Source organism: Oncorhynchus mykiss, chromosome 26 (genome assembly GCF_013265735.2).
Source record: "Oncorhynchus mykiss isolate Arlee chromosome 26, USDA_OmykA_1.1, whole genome shotgun sequence".
NCBI lineage: Eukaryota > Metazoa > Chordata > Actinopteri > Salmoniformes > Salmonidae > Oncorhynchus > Oncorhynchus mykiss.
In genome coordinates this window covers 15,826,724-15,839,287 of record NC_048590.1, presented here as the reverse complement: position 1 = coordinate 15,839,287, position 12,564 = coordinate 15,826,724, and the positions used below count along the sequence as shown (strand labels likewise).

Below are 12,564 nucleotides of genomic sequence, written 5' to 3'. Positions count from 1 at the left end.
AATAAGGATGTTTAAGCCTTGAGAGACTGTGTATGTGTGTGCCATTCAGAGGGTGAATGGGCAAGACAAAATATTTAAGTGCCTCTGGTTTGTGTCAAGAACTGCAACACTGCTGGGTTTTTCGCGCTCAACAGTTTCCTGTGTGTATCAAGAATGACCGTCCACCCAAAGGACATCCAGCCAATTTGACACAACTGTGGGAAGCATGGGAGTCAACATGGCCCAGCATCCCCTCTACAAGGTGTCAAAATGCTTTTGACACCTTGTAGAGTCCATGCCCCCCATGAATTTAGGCTATTCTGAGGGCAAAAGGGGGTGGGGGGGCTTATACACACTCACTCACACACACAAAAAAAAACACACACATTCACATACACACACATACTGACACAACACAAACACACATACACACACATACTGACACAACACAAACACACACACACACACTTTTATACTCATCATATGCTGCTGCTACTCTGTTATTTATTTGACTCTTATTATTATCTATCCTGATGCCTGTCACTTTACCCTGCCTTCATGGACTGTACATATCTACCTCAAATACCTCATACACCTGCACATTGATCTGGTACTGGTACTCCTTATATATAATCTCAGTCTTGTGTATTTCATTTTTTACTATTTATCTTTTTATTATAATTGTTTAACTCTGCATTGTTAGGAAGAACTCATAAGCAGACATTTCAGGGTGAAGTGTACACCCGTTGTATTCAGCGCATGTGACAAATATAATTTGATTTGATTGAACCACATGTTCTTACCAACTGAGCCACACAGGTCCAACACAACACCAGACAGCAATACACTATCTCCAATCTCCATTTAATAGGCAATCAAGTGCGCCAATATGCATCCTCTTACACTATGGGCTGGGAGGCTTGTCTTTGACATTCGTCCTACACAGAATAGGAGGGGATTTAACATCAGCGGGTCTGAATGACAAGAAACCCCTCCATCTCATCCTCCTATAGTGATACACTGTATAGCAGCAGGCAGGCCAGATGTGCCAGTGTTTCCCCTAGTATTATCTCTACCTGCTGGGAGCTGGTAGGAGACCTATCCTTCTCCAGACCCTTCCTGGATCCCCCTGTTGAAACCTGCTCTAATCTGTTTGCTCATTTAATGACCCTATTGTTTCCTAGGCCAGGAAAAGCAGCTCTCGGTGCTGCTTAGTCTAAGGCTCTATGGGCAGGAAAGCTGCATTGATGCTCTGCTTAGCTCTGGGAACAATATGCAGTCACTGTGCCTGATGTCTGAGTCTGTAAGAAAGGAGGAAAGTTCGGAGTCTTTCTATTGAGATGCTGTTTCGACCAATCAGAAGTGTTGCAGCTGGTTGCTTTGTGTGTTTGAAGTGATCTCGCTATGATGATTCATCATTTCATTGAATGGTTCGAAATAGAATGCTTCTCGCCGATATTCAGCTTCCGAGTGACATCAAAGATGATGTGTAAACTGTAAAACAGAGAAACATGGATTTAGGAAAACTATTAGGTTATTGACAGTTAAATAATGTGTTGTTCTGTGATCTTAAGCTTGCATGCATTCATGTGGCTACTTGGCCCGTTTCCTTTTCAGGAAAACATTCATGAAAAAGGTGATGAATTGAGATGAATTAGAATTGAAATTTATGACAATGAATGGATATCCCACCAGAAGGTCACTGATATAGAAAAGCACAGGGCATCATATGGACTATTGTTACCACCAGTTTAATCAGGAACGACAGCAACAAATAAAGGCAACAACCAAGTCTAATGATGTACGTCTCACGACACACAAACACACACTGACTGCCACATGGACCAGTGAACCATTAGACCGTCAAACCCCTCATCTCGACTTGACAGGCTCACTCTAATTGAACTAATCCCTCTCCCATGGGTCATGGACACACACACACACACGCACACACACACACACACACACACACAGAGAGAGAGAGAGAACACACATATCCTGAGAATAAGCCTCCAGTCTCATCTCTGGCCCATGTGGGCAGCAGAGCTACTGATTGGGAGACAATGGGCAGCAGATTGTGCTGTCAGGGTCCATTAATTGGCATCATTAGCATCACACTCTGGAGTCACGGGAGCTGTGTTCTTCCTAAACCCTAAGCTGAGTGTATGTGAGTGTGTGTGTCAGTGGGGCAGGACGGGGACAAAAAGTACAGTGGTTAACCTCAAACCTTGTCTTATTGCATCATCCTACTACTCAGTGTTAAATTCAAGAACCAATCAATTACTTGACCCCTGAGACATGTTACAGGCATAACTGTTGATTGACAGTCACAAACATTTTATTTGATTTAAATTCAAAATATCAACCTATGCATTAGCCATACGACTTACCCCATGGAAATAATCCACAAAGTCTTCTTAGGTAACCTAGTCGATGGTCAAAGTCACTAACCATTGGCATTGACCATCAATGGCACTTCCAGTTCCAATATCCAACCGCGGGTCTCTGAAAAGAAAATGGATCCCCGCTGCTGCCATACATCCACTGTGGCGTCAGCCGCTGCTTCCTCCATTCGACTTCCTGTCTGATCAATGCGGGGGACAATGTCTCAACAGGTGTGATAGTCATGGGCCCAGAGCCAGCCCTCCACCCCACCGCTAGCTCCAATTAGCACCCACTGCTAAAGAACAAAGAGAAGATTTTTCACTTTCATTTCATTTCAGCAGAGTGCCAGTTAAAGGTCTCTTCTATCAACCCCTCTCTTTCTCTTTCTGTCACGTTCTGTACTCTTTCTGCTGGCATCTCTCAAAGATAATTTCTCGCTTTGTGTTTTGTATGGCGTTGGCCAGTATGGAGTCGATGTCTTGTGTTTTAAATGGTAAGGGTGTTGAAATCATGGGTTGTTGATTAATTCATAGCATGTGACTCACTTGCTTTTTGTGTTTTAGTGGGGTTGAGTTCATGAAAACCCCTGGAGGTCTGAGGAAAGGAACATATTGCTCACAGAGGAAGTGACCACACTCAATTGCCCTGTTTTCAGTACTTTCACATACCACATCTAAATATTCAGTGTCTAACACATTCACATTTTGCAACACTTTGTAACATCATAACAGCATAGCTTATAATGAGTAATTGTTTTCATACCATAACATATCGGTGGTGATTGTTGCATTTCTGAGTGAATTCAAACTGTGCCTCTATATTGGTGGGTTAAATATGCAGCTGATTTTACATGATTGCCATTGCCATGGTCATTCAAGAGGGTGAGAATTATTTAATTATAATGTGATGATATCACAAACAAATGTGGTTGATTTGAAAATAGCTAACATACAATCACCATGGAAGTGAAACAGAATGGAAGTCATCACAATACAATTACATTTGAATCTGACCACATCGAAAGTAAATGTATAGCAGCTACAGTAGAATGTTGTCCACAAGACAACAAGTGCGACTACAATCTGCTATCAAAGAGCGATTGAGTTCTCAAGAACGAGCTTCTGGCACCAAATCAAGTCAAATGTATTTATAAAGCCCTTTTTACATCAGCTGATGTCACAAAGTGCTATACAGAAAACCAGCCTAAAACCTCAAACAGCAAGCAATGAAGATGTAGAAGCATGGTGGCTAGGAAAAACTCCCTAGAACGGAAGAAAGCTAGAGTGGAACCAGGCTCTGAGGGGTGTCCAGTCCTCTTTTGGCTGTGCTGGGTAGAGATTATAACAGGACTTGGCCATTAAGGCCTGATTGTTCTTCAAGATGTTCAAAGGTTCAAAGATGACCAGCAGGGTCAAATAATAATCACAGTGATTTTAGAGGGTGCAACAGTACCTCAGGAGTAAATGTCAGTTGGCTTTTCATAGCGAGCATTCAGAGGTCAAGAGAGAGAGAGAGAGAGAGAGAGAGAGAGAGAGAGAGAGAGAGAGAGAGATCTTTGTGTGCCCGCTGAAAAGGCGTAGAGCTTTTGCACATGCCCCCCCCAAAAAACTGCATATTTTTTGGAGATCTGGCAGCATCTGCAATGACAAGGTTCAGAGTATGTGCTCCACATGGGACGAACACGGCTCTAGGATTTCTTTTTTTTTTGTAGTCTGGCTTGTACTCCTTGGTGCTTGCCCTTCATGTTGGCCCCATTATCATAAGCTTGCCCTCTGCAATCTTCAAATGGAATCTTCAGCTCGTTCAGCTTATCTAAGATGACAGTGGACAGATTTCAAGCCTGTTGTAACCTCAACATTCACAAAGCCAAGGAAGTGCTCCTTGATCTCTGGCTTTCCCTTTAAAGCCACGCGTCTCAGAAGAATGGACATTTGCTCCCGGTGACTAATGTCAGCTGTACAGTCCAAGATAATGGAGAAGTACTTTGAGTCTCTTACTTGAGTCACTATTGCTTCCAGAATCTTGTCACCCACAATCTGTATCAGCTCATTCTGTGTGTGCTTCCCAAGGTAATGAGCATGTACAGTGCCTTGCGAAAGTATTCGGCCCCCTTGAACTTTGCGACCTTTTGCCACATTTCAGGCTTCAAACATAAAGATATAAAACTGTATTTTTTTGTGAAGAATCAACAACAAGTGGGACACAATCATGAAGTGGAACGACATTTATTGGATATTTCAAACTTTTTTAACAAATCAAAAACTGAAAAATTGGGCGTGCAAAATTATTCAGCCCCCTTAAGTTAATAATTTGTAGCGCCACCTTTTGCTGCGATTACAGCTGTAAGTCGCTTGGGGTATGTCTCTATCAGTTTTGCACATCGAGAGACTGAAATTTTTTCCCATTCCTCCTTGCAAAACAGCTCGAGCTCAGTGAGATTGGATGGAGAGCATTTGTGAACAACAGTTTTCAGTTCTTTCCACAGATTCTCGATTGGATTCAGGTCTGGACTTTGACTTGGCCATTCTAACACCTGGATATGTTTATTTTTGAACCATTCCATTGTAGATTTTGCTTTATGTTTTGGATCATTGTCTTGTTGGAAGACAAATCTCCGTCCCAGTCTCAGGTCTTTTGCAGACTCCATCAGGTTTTCTTCCAGAATGGTCCTGTATTTGGCTCCATCCATCTTCCCAACAATTTTAACCATCTTCCCTGTCCCTGCTGAAGAAAAGCAGGCCCAAACCATGATGCTGCCACCACCATGTTTGACAGTGGGGATGGTGTGTTCAGCTGTGTTGCTTTTACGCCAAACATAACGTTTTGCATTGTTGCCAAAAAGTTCAATTTTGGTTTCATCTGACCAGAGCACCTTCTTCCACATGTTTGGTGTGTCTCCCAGGTGGCTTCTGGCAAACTTTAAACAACACTTTTTATGGATATCTTTAAGAAATGGCTTTCTTCTTGCCACTCTTCCATAAAGGCCAGATTTGTGCAATATGCGACTGATTGTTGTCCTATGGACAGAGTCTCCCACCTCAGCTGTAGATCTCTGCAGTTCATCCAGAGTGATCATGGGCCTCTTGGCTGCATCTCTGATCAGTCTTCTCCTTGTATGAGCTGAAAGTTTAGAGGGACTGCCAGGTCTTGGTGGATTTGCAGTGGTCTGATACTCCTTCCATTTCAATATTATCGCTTGCACAGTGATCCTTGGGATGTTTAAAGCTTGGGAAATCTTTTTGTATCCAAATCCGGCTTTAAACTTCTTCACAACAGTATCTCGGACCTGCCTGGTGTGTTCCTTGTTCTTCATGATGCTCTCTGCGCTTTTAACGGACCTCTGAGACTATCACAGTGCAGGTGCATTTATACGGAGACTTGATTACACACAGGTGGATTGTATTTATCATCATTAGTCATTTAGGTCAACATTGGATCATTCAGAGATCCTCACTGAACTTCTGGAGAGAGTTTTCTGCACTGAAAGTAAAGGGGCTGAATAATTTTGCACGCCCAATTTTTCAGTTTTTGATTTGTTAAAAAAGTTTGAAATATCCAATAAATGTCGTTCCACTTCATGATTGTGTCCCACTTGTTGTTGATTCTTCACAAAAAAATACAGTTTTATATCTTTATGTTTGAAGCCTGAAATGTGGCAAAAGGTCGCAAAGTTCAAGGGGGCCGAATACTTTCGCAAGGCACTGTATCTCCATCTTTAATTTTGCTGAGATTTTCCATAACCGGGTAAAATATTGCCAGTAATTCAACCTCTTTTTAGGAAGTTTCCATTATCTGTTTGTAGGAATTTGTCTGATGAACCCCTGAATGCTAGGTTTATTTCATCCAGAGACTGGGTATACTTACTAAACGTGTAAAGACATCCCGCCATCTCTTTCTTTCTGCCTCCAACATTGTCATTTGTATCTGGTCAAGAGTCCGACTTAGGAGCAGATCAAGTTGTCTCCACTTAATCATATTGTCTGTGTGTTCAGGACTACCCTCATGGTGTTGATATTTGACCAGTGATTCACGCCTTCCTTTATTATTTTGTAGTCTTTTTTTTGTAGAAAAGAGCTTACAGCAAAAATGATACACAGTGTTGTTTTAGATCATGAAAGCCAGCTCCTGGTAATCTTTTCTAAATTTGACAGCTGTCTCTGTAATAAGCCTGAATGGAAACCTCTTCTAGATTTGTCTTTAGGGTAAGATCAATCCAGTCCTGGTTGGAATGGACCTCTGCGCACTAACTCAGTCCTCATAAAGTCTGTTAAGACTGTGGGCCAGTCTGCTGGGTCATTTGGTGGAGCAGAAACTGTTCTATTAGGGTATGAGCTGTTTTCCATAAACAAGCTCTGTAACGTGGAAATATGACCATGTGGGAACCCTAACCCTATAAAAGGCATGTATCAACTTAACCTTTATTTATTTTTGTATAATTTCTCATAGATATGAAATATAAGGTCCTTGTGCTTCCAAAACTGTAGAACGAGCGATGCGTGTTAATGTTCAGACCGAGCGTTGCGGCTCTTAACAAAACCACACCCTAAAAGAGATGCCTTCATCCAATGACTCATATCTAATGTAATGGTACTGAGTCATGGTCAAGGGCTAAGGTTGATGCAGAACAGAGATTATTTAAAAATATATATTTTAAATTCTTAAAAAGAGCTATACCTAATTACAATAAGGAAACTTTTTACCTTATATTTCAGTCAAAAGACATCGCATGAACGTGACACACCCTCAGGACTGACCCATACTTCTAGGCAATACAGTGTCACATCGATCTTTCTCTGGTAGGTTGAGGAATACCCATCGCAAAGAGCAAATAAGAACACACCGATTCCGCAGGTTTGACAAAAAGGGCTGTTTCCACAGATTTCAACATTCTTTGCACGGCACTTGCTTTTCGGATTTTTCGACATGGGTAACAACTGTCACATTTATGTTTTCAAATGATTAATTGTTTTTGTAGAATTCTCGTATAGCGTCCATTGTTTGTCGCGTCACCTAACACCCTACCATGAGCTTTGAATAAAGTTAAACATTCAATACCATTTAAATGTGTGTGCAGACTACAACAAAGCCCACAAGAAGCCTACATCCATTATAAAGATTGGCCTGTTCTCTGTCATCTTTCAGGTGCAGGAGGTGGTGGACTTTGAGAAACTGAATGACTATGCTGCAGCATTCCAAGGGCATGATGTTGGCTACTGCTGCCTGGGAACGACCAAAGCCAAAGCAGGGGCTGTGAGTTCATGGCCAATGATGTAGAGACCCCTGTGAACATGTACCACCAGGGTCAAAAGAAAGAGGATTTCGACACCCACCATCTCAGATTTTTCTCAACTAATTTTTGTTTTTTGAGACGGATAAGATTAGCATTCGGGCAACATTATTTTATTTAAAAATCATTTGTGGTGTCGGCTAATTGATTGCATCCAAATTGGCCATTTTTAATTTCTAGGATCATCATCTAACAATGATTTATCCAATGATCAAAGCCACCAACAGACACCCCACGCCAAGTATATAGTATCAGTTTTCTGTGTCTGACAAGTAGTGTGTTTCTAGCAGTATGTTTGTTTCTTCACACTCTGTCATGTATTCCCAGTGAATGTGGTGTTCCCCCCCCCACCACCAGTTCAGATAAGTTATTAATTAAAGTTATGTTAAGTCCCGTCCTACATCCTGATATTATCAGGTTCTGACCATGAGATGGTGCTGTTCTTGCTATTAGGTGAAAAAGTTAAGTAATTTTGGTGAACTATCCCTTTATTAACATTGAGGGGGGTTGTATTATTTATTTATTTTATCCCCTAATAGCAGAAACTGCACCATCCAGTGGTCAGAACCTGGTAATATCAGGATGTAGGATGGGACATAAACCTAACAATTTCAAAGACTAAATTATCTGAACAGAAAAAAAAATCACTACCAAATTCACTGAGAATACATGACATAGAATGAAGAAACAGATCAATACTACTTCTCTGACGTAGAGAACTGATACTATATTGTCGTTGTTGGGTTGGGATTGGCGTGGGGTGTTCGGGGTCCGGTTGATGTCTTTTGACTATTATTTTAGATTGCTCATGTCTTACTCATTGTTAGAAACAAGTTTGTTCCAAATCGGATGTTAGGTGCTATATTTATTTAATATTATATGAATCCTATAAATTAAAAAGGGCCAATTGGGTACAGTCAATCATCTTAATTTCTCAGCGATCAAATTATATTTCAACAAAATAATGATGCAGAAATTCTTATGTTTCTAACTACAGAAACGATTCCAGAACAATCGGAGATGGTGGGTGTCATGGCTTGCTGAAAGGATATTGAACGACACACCATACACAACCTGCTTGGATAATGTGTTCAAATGCAGATTAATGTCACATAGTTTCTCTTATCTTTCTGTCATTGTAGGATGGATTCATCCGTGTTGACCATGACTACGTCCTGAAGTCAGCGGAGCTCGCCAAGGCAGGGGGCTGCTCACACTTCAACCTAGAGTCTTCTAAAGGGGCTGACAAAACCAGTGGTTTTCTCTATCTCAAAGTGAAGGTAATACACAAAATGTTCACCTGAGTAAAGACACCTAATTTATAGCCTTTCATAAGGACTCTTTCAGCCTCTCTCGTAAAGCTACTTGATGAAGTGCTGCATATTGTTTGGTTAATGCAGATGTTTGCTTCTCCAGGGACAAGTGGAGGCAGACATTGAGCCGTTGGGCTTCGAGAGGTACTCCATCTATCGCCCTGCGTAAGTCTCATTTTCATTAGTCACGTGTAAAAAATGTTTCTTAGCAGAAAAGACTCACTTGTTCATCACCTTATCAGTCATGGCAAAAGAAATGGTGACCATAGGTGAATATCTCACACCAATGTCATGATTAGCAATATACACATTTCTCCAGTGATCACATGATGTAAACACAGTGTTCACTCTGAGATATTTTGATGCCGTAAGTTATTTCACTTGTAACAACTCAACTGAATTATTTTTCTCTTGTTTTTCCTCCCAGGGTGCTGATGGTCGACAGGCAGGAGAGCCAGCCTGCTGAATGGTTTGCCAGGAAGGTCCTGGGCCCTTTTTCGTCCATGTTTCCCACAGCGATGTTCATCCCCATCCAATCAGTGACCAGGGCCATGGTGGCCAACACACTGATCCCTGCAGGGGAGAAAGTGGAGATCCTGGAGAATAAAGCCATCTATGACTTGGGGAAGGCCCCAGAGAAATGAGGGACAGGGAAGAGGGAAGGTGTGTCTCAATAGCTTCATTTCCTCATCCCCTTTCCTCCATAAACCACTGATGTGGTTATACTGCCACTGGTCTGCCTGGACATGACATGTGAGAGCAATGTCAAGGGAGCCCCTATCCAGTCCTTTCACCCATCAGTGCTAATGAAGGAAAGGTCTTGAGGAAATGTGAGTATTGGGAGCTCAGCCAGAGACTGACGGTGAAGTGTGTTGTGCTACTGCCATTTCATGTGATGGTGCTTCTACTTCATGACAATATATTTTCTGCTAACAACTTCCTTTGAAAGCATGGAGGAGGGTTGACGACAAGTATAAAGTTGAATTTCTAGAGCAATGCCGATGCTCTCAGAGCGCATGGTTAAGCGTTCAAAGCTTCGTTGGCTTCAACTTGAGGTTCCTTTCAACCATGATAGTCAACACGGTAGCTAGCTCGAGCTCTGTTTCTCTGGGAATGAGTCCAAAGGGGGATGTTTCCTTATGAAAAGTGCAATTTTTAAAGCTCTTCATGGGTAATGCAAATAAGATATGATTGGGAAATGGGGATGTAATTATGAATACTGAAATATGCCTTGTTGTCTTTGTATCCCAAGTGCTCTTTCCGGGTGCAGACTATTTTTGTGGTCAACAAGGACTTCGCTGAAGAGGAAACAGACTGGCACAGAGGCTAGAATCGGTTTAATATATTAGGTGGAGAGGGAAATGTATTGGACTGGTTCTTCTGGGTCCAAAACGGTAACTCCTCAAAACGCTTTAGTTAGTAGAAGCTCTTCCATCCAGCCTACAGCGTTCATGCTATTTTATGTAAGACCATGTTCTTAACCAGTGAAAAACGATGCACTTACTTGAAGCAAGAGTTTATTTTCCACAGGACAACCATTGGAGAGGGATTTTAAAGGCAATATGTCTGACTTGTCTTTGATCACTTTTGTTTTCTGAGCAATGCTAAGCATGTAATTTAATCAGGGGTTATGTTGTTCACACTCATATTGACTTGGATTTTTATACAGGCGTTATGTAAATGCTATGTATTTAAGTGGTCTATGCTTCTGTGTTACATTAAACAATGATGTAGTGGGCAGTAATGCTTTGTATATACAGTATATAGCTCACATTCGACTTAAGACTGTAATTAGCCCATTAACTGACTCCATAAGATAAATAGTTAAATGCAAGAACACTATAGCTGAGTTACAGTAATAGGCAATGAACAAATGTCTGAGAATGGAATTCTAAATACAAGTGTATTTAATTACTTTGTAAACTGAATGATAACATAAAAGGCATACGCTTAAGTTACAAAGCATTACAAGGCATTACTCTAAGCATGGTCAGAGAGAAAGAAATGGCCATGGCCCATTGGAGAGAAAGAGTGCAGGTATCTCACCAGCGCAGGTCAGAAACGTAAGAGAAAGAGACAATGAATCTAAGACCCTTTTATAAGCATCTGAGTTGTTAGGATTCAAAATCTGAGTTGTTGACCAATAGTATTACTGTAATTCAGCCCTACGTGATGTAATCACAACAGAACTGCTTCTCAGAGGTGAGACACTGGGGGTTAGCAAGATCAGAGACTGTTTAAATCAAATTTTATGCGCCAAATACAACAGGTATTTGGTATTTCACCTTACAGTGAAATGCTTACTTACAAGCCCTTAACCAACAATGCAGTTTAAAATAAATTGCAATGAAATAAAATAAAGAGCAGCAGTAAAATAACAATAGCGAGGCTATATACAGGGGGTACCAGTACAGAGTCAATGTGTGGGGGCACCAGGTAGTCAAGGTAATATGTACATGTAGAGTTATTAAAGTGACTATGCATAGAGTGTAGCAGAAGTGTAAAAAGGAGGGGGGAATGCAAATAGTCTGAGTAGCCATTTGATTAGATGTTCAGGAGTCTTCTTGCTTGAGGGTAGAAGTTGCTTAGAAGCCTCTTGGACCTAGACTTGGTGCTATGGTAACGCTTACCATGTGGTAGCAGAGAAAACAGTGTAGCTGGAGTCTTTGACAATTTTTTGGGCCTTCCTCTGACATACAGGTCCTGGATGGCAGGAAGCTTGGTCCCAGTGATGTACTGGGCCGTACGCACTACCCTCTGTAGTGTCTTGCGGTCTGAGGCCGAGCAGTTGCCATACGAGGAAGTGATGCAACCATGCTCTCGATAGTGCAGCTGTAGAACCTTTTGTGGATCTGAGGACCCATGCCAAATCTTTTCAGTCTCCTGAAGGGGAATAGTCGTGCCCTCTTCACGACTGTCTTTGTGTGTTTGGACCATGTTAGTTTGTTGATGTGGATACCAAGGAACTTGAACCTGCAGCCCTGTCAATGAGCCTGTCAATGAGAATGAGGGCATGCTTGGTCCTCCTTTTCCTGTAGTCCACAATAATTTCCTTTGTCTTGATCACTTTGAGGGAGAGGTTGTTGGCCGTGTGGTTCCAGGACAGGTCTCTGACCTCTCCATAGGCTATCTCGTCATTGTCGGAGATCAGGCAATGTTGTGTCATGAGCAATCTTAATGATGGTGTTGGAGCCGTGCCTGTCCGTGCAGTCATTAGTGAACAGAGAGTACAGGAGGGGACTAAGCACACACCCCTGAGGGGCCTCCATGTTGAGGATCAGTGTGGCGGATGTGTTGTTACCTACCCTTACCACCTGGGGGTGGCCCGTCAGGAAGTCCAGGATCCAGTTGCGGAGAGAGGTGTTTAGTCTCAGCGTCCTTAGCTTAGTGCCCTCAAAGATCATCACTATGGTGTTGAATGCTGAGCTGTAGTCAATGAATAGCATTCTCACTAACACCAGAGTAAATTCTTGTATTCAGTTGATAAGGCACTTCGGGGGCTGCCCTACCAAATCGTCTTGAACACATTGATTCTGCATCAGAACTGTTCAAAACTGGACAGCCAGCACTGTAGACATTCAGACCAGCAGTTCATGGTCC

General features: G+C 41.9%; 1 protein-coding gene across 1 annotated transcript; it reads left to right on the top strand.

Moving 5' to 3' along the window:
* Positions 1-7,120: 7,120 nt before the first annotated feature.
* Positions 7,121-10,697, top strand: LOC110506224 (oxidoreductase HTATIP2-like; the record flags this gene model as incomplete). The annotated part of the gene is made up of 5 exons (XM_021585631.2): positions 7,121-7,291; positions 7,507-7,614; positions 8,794-8,931; positions 9,068-9,129; positions 9,392-10,697. Coding segments are annotated over 5 exons (696 nt in total), but the record flags the coding sequence as incomplete, so codon positions are not given.
* Between the last annotated feature and the right edge of the window lie 1,867 nt (positions 10,698-12,564).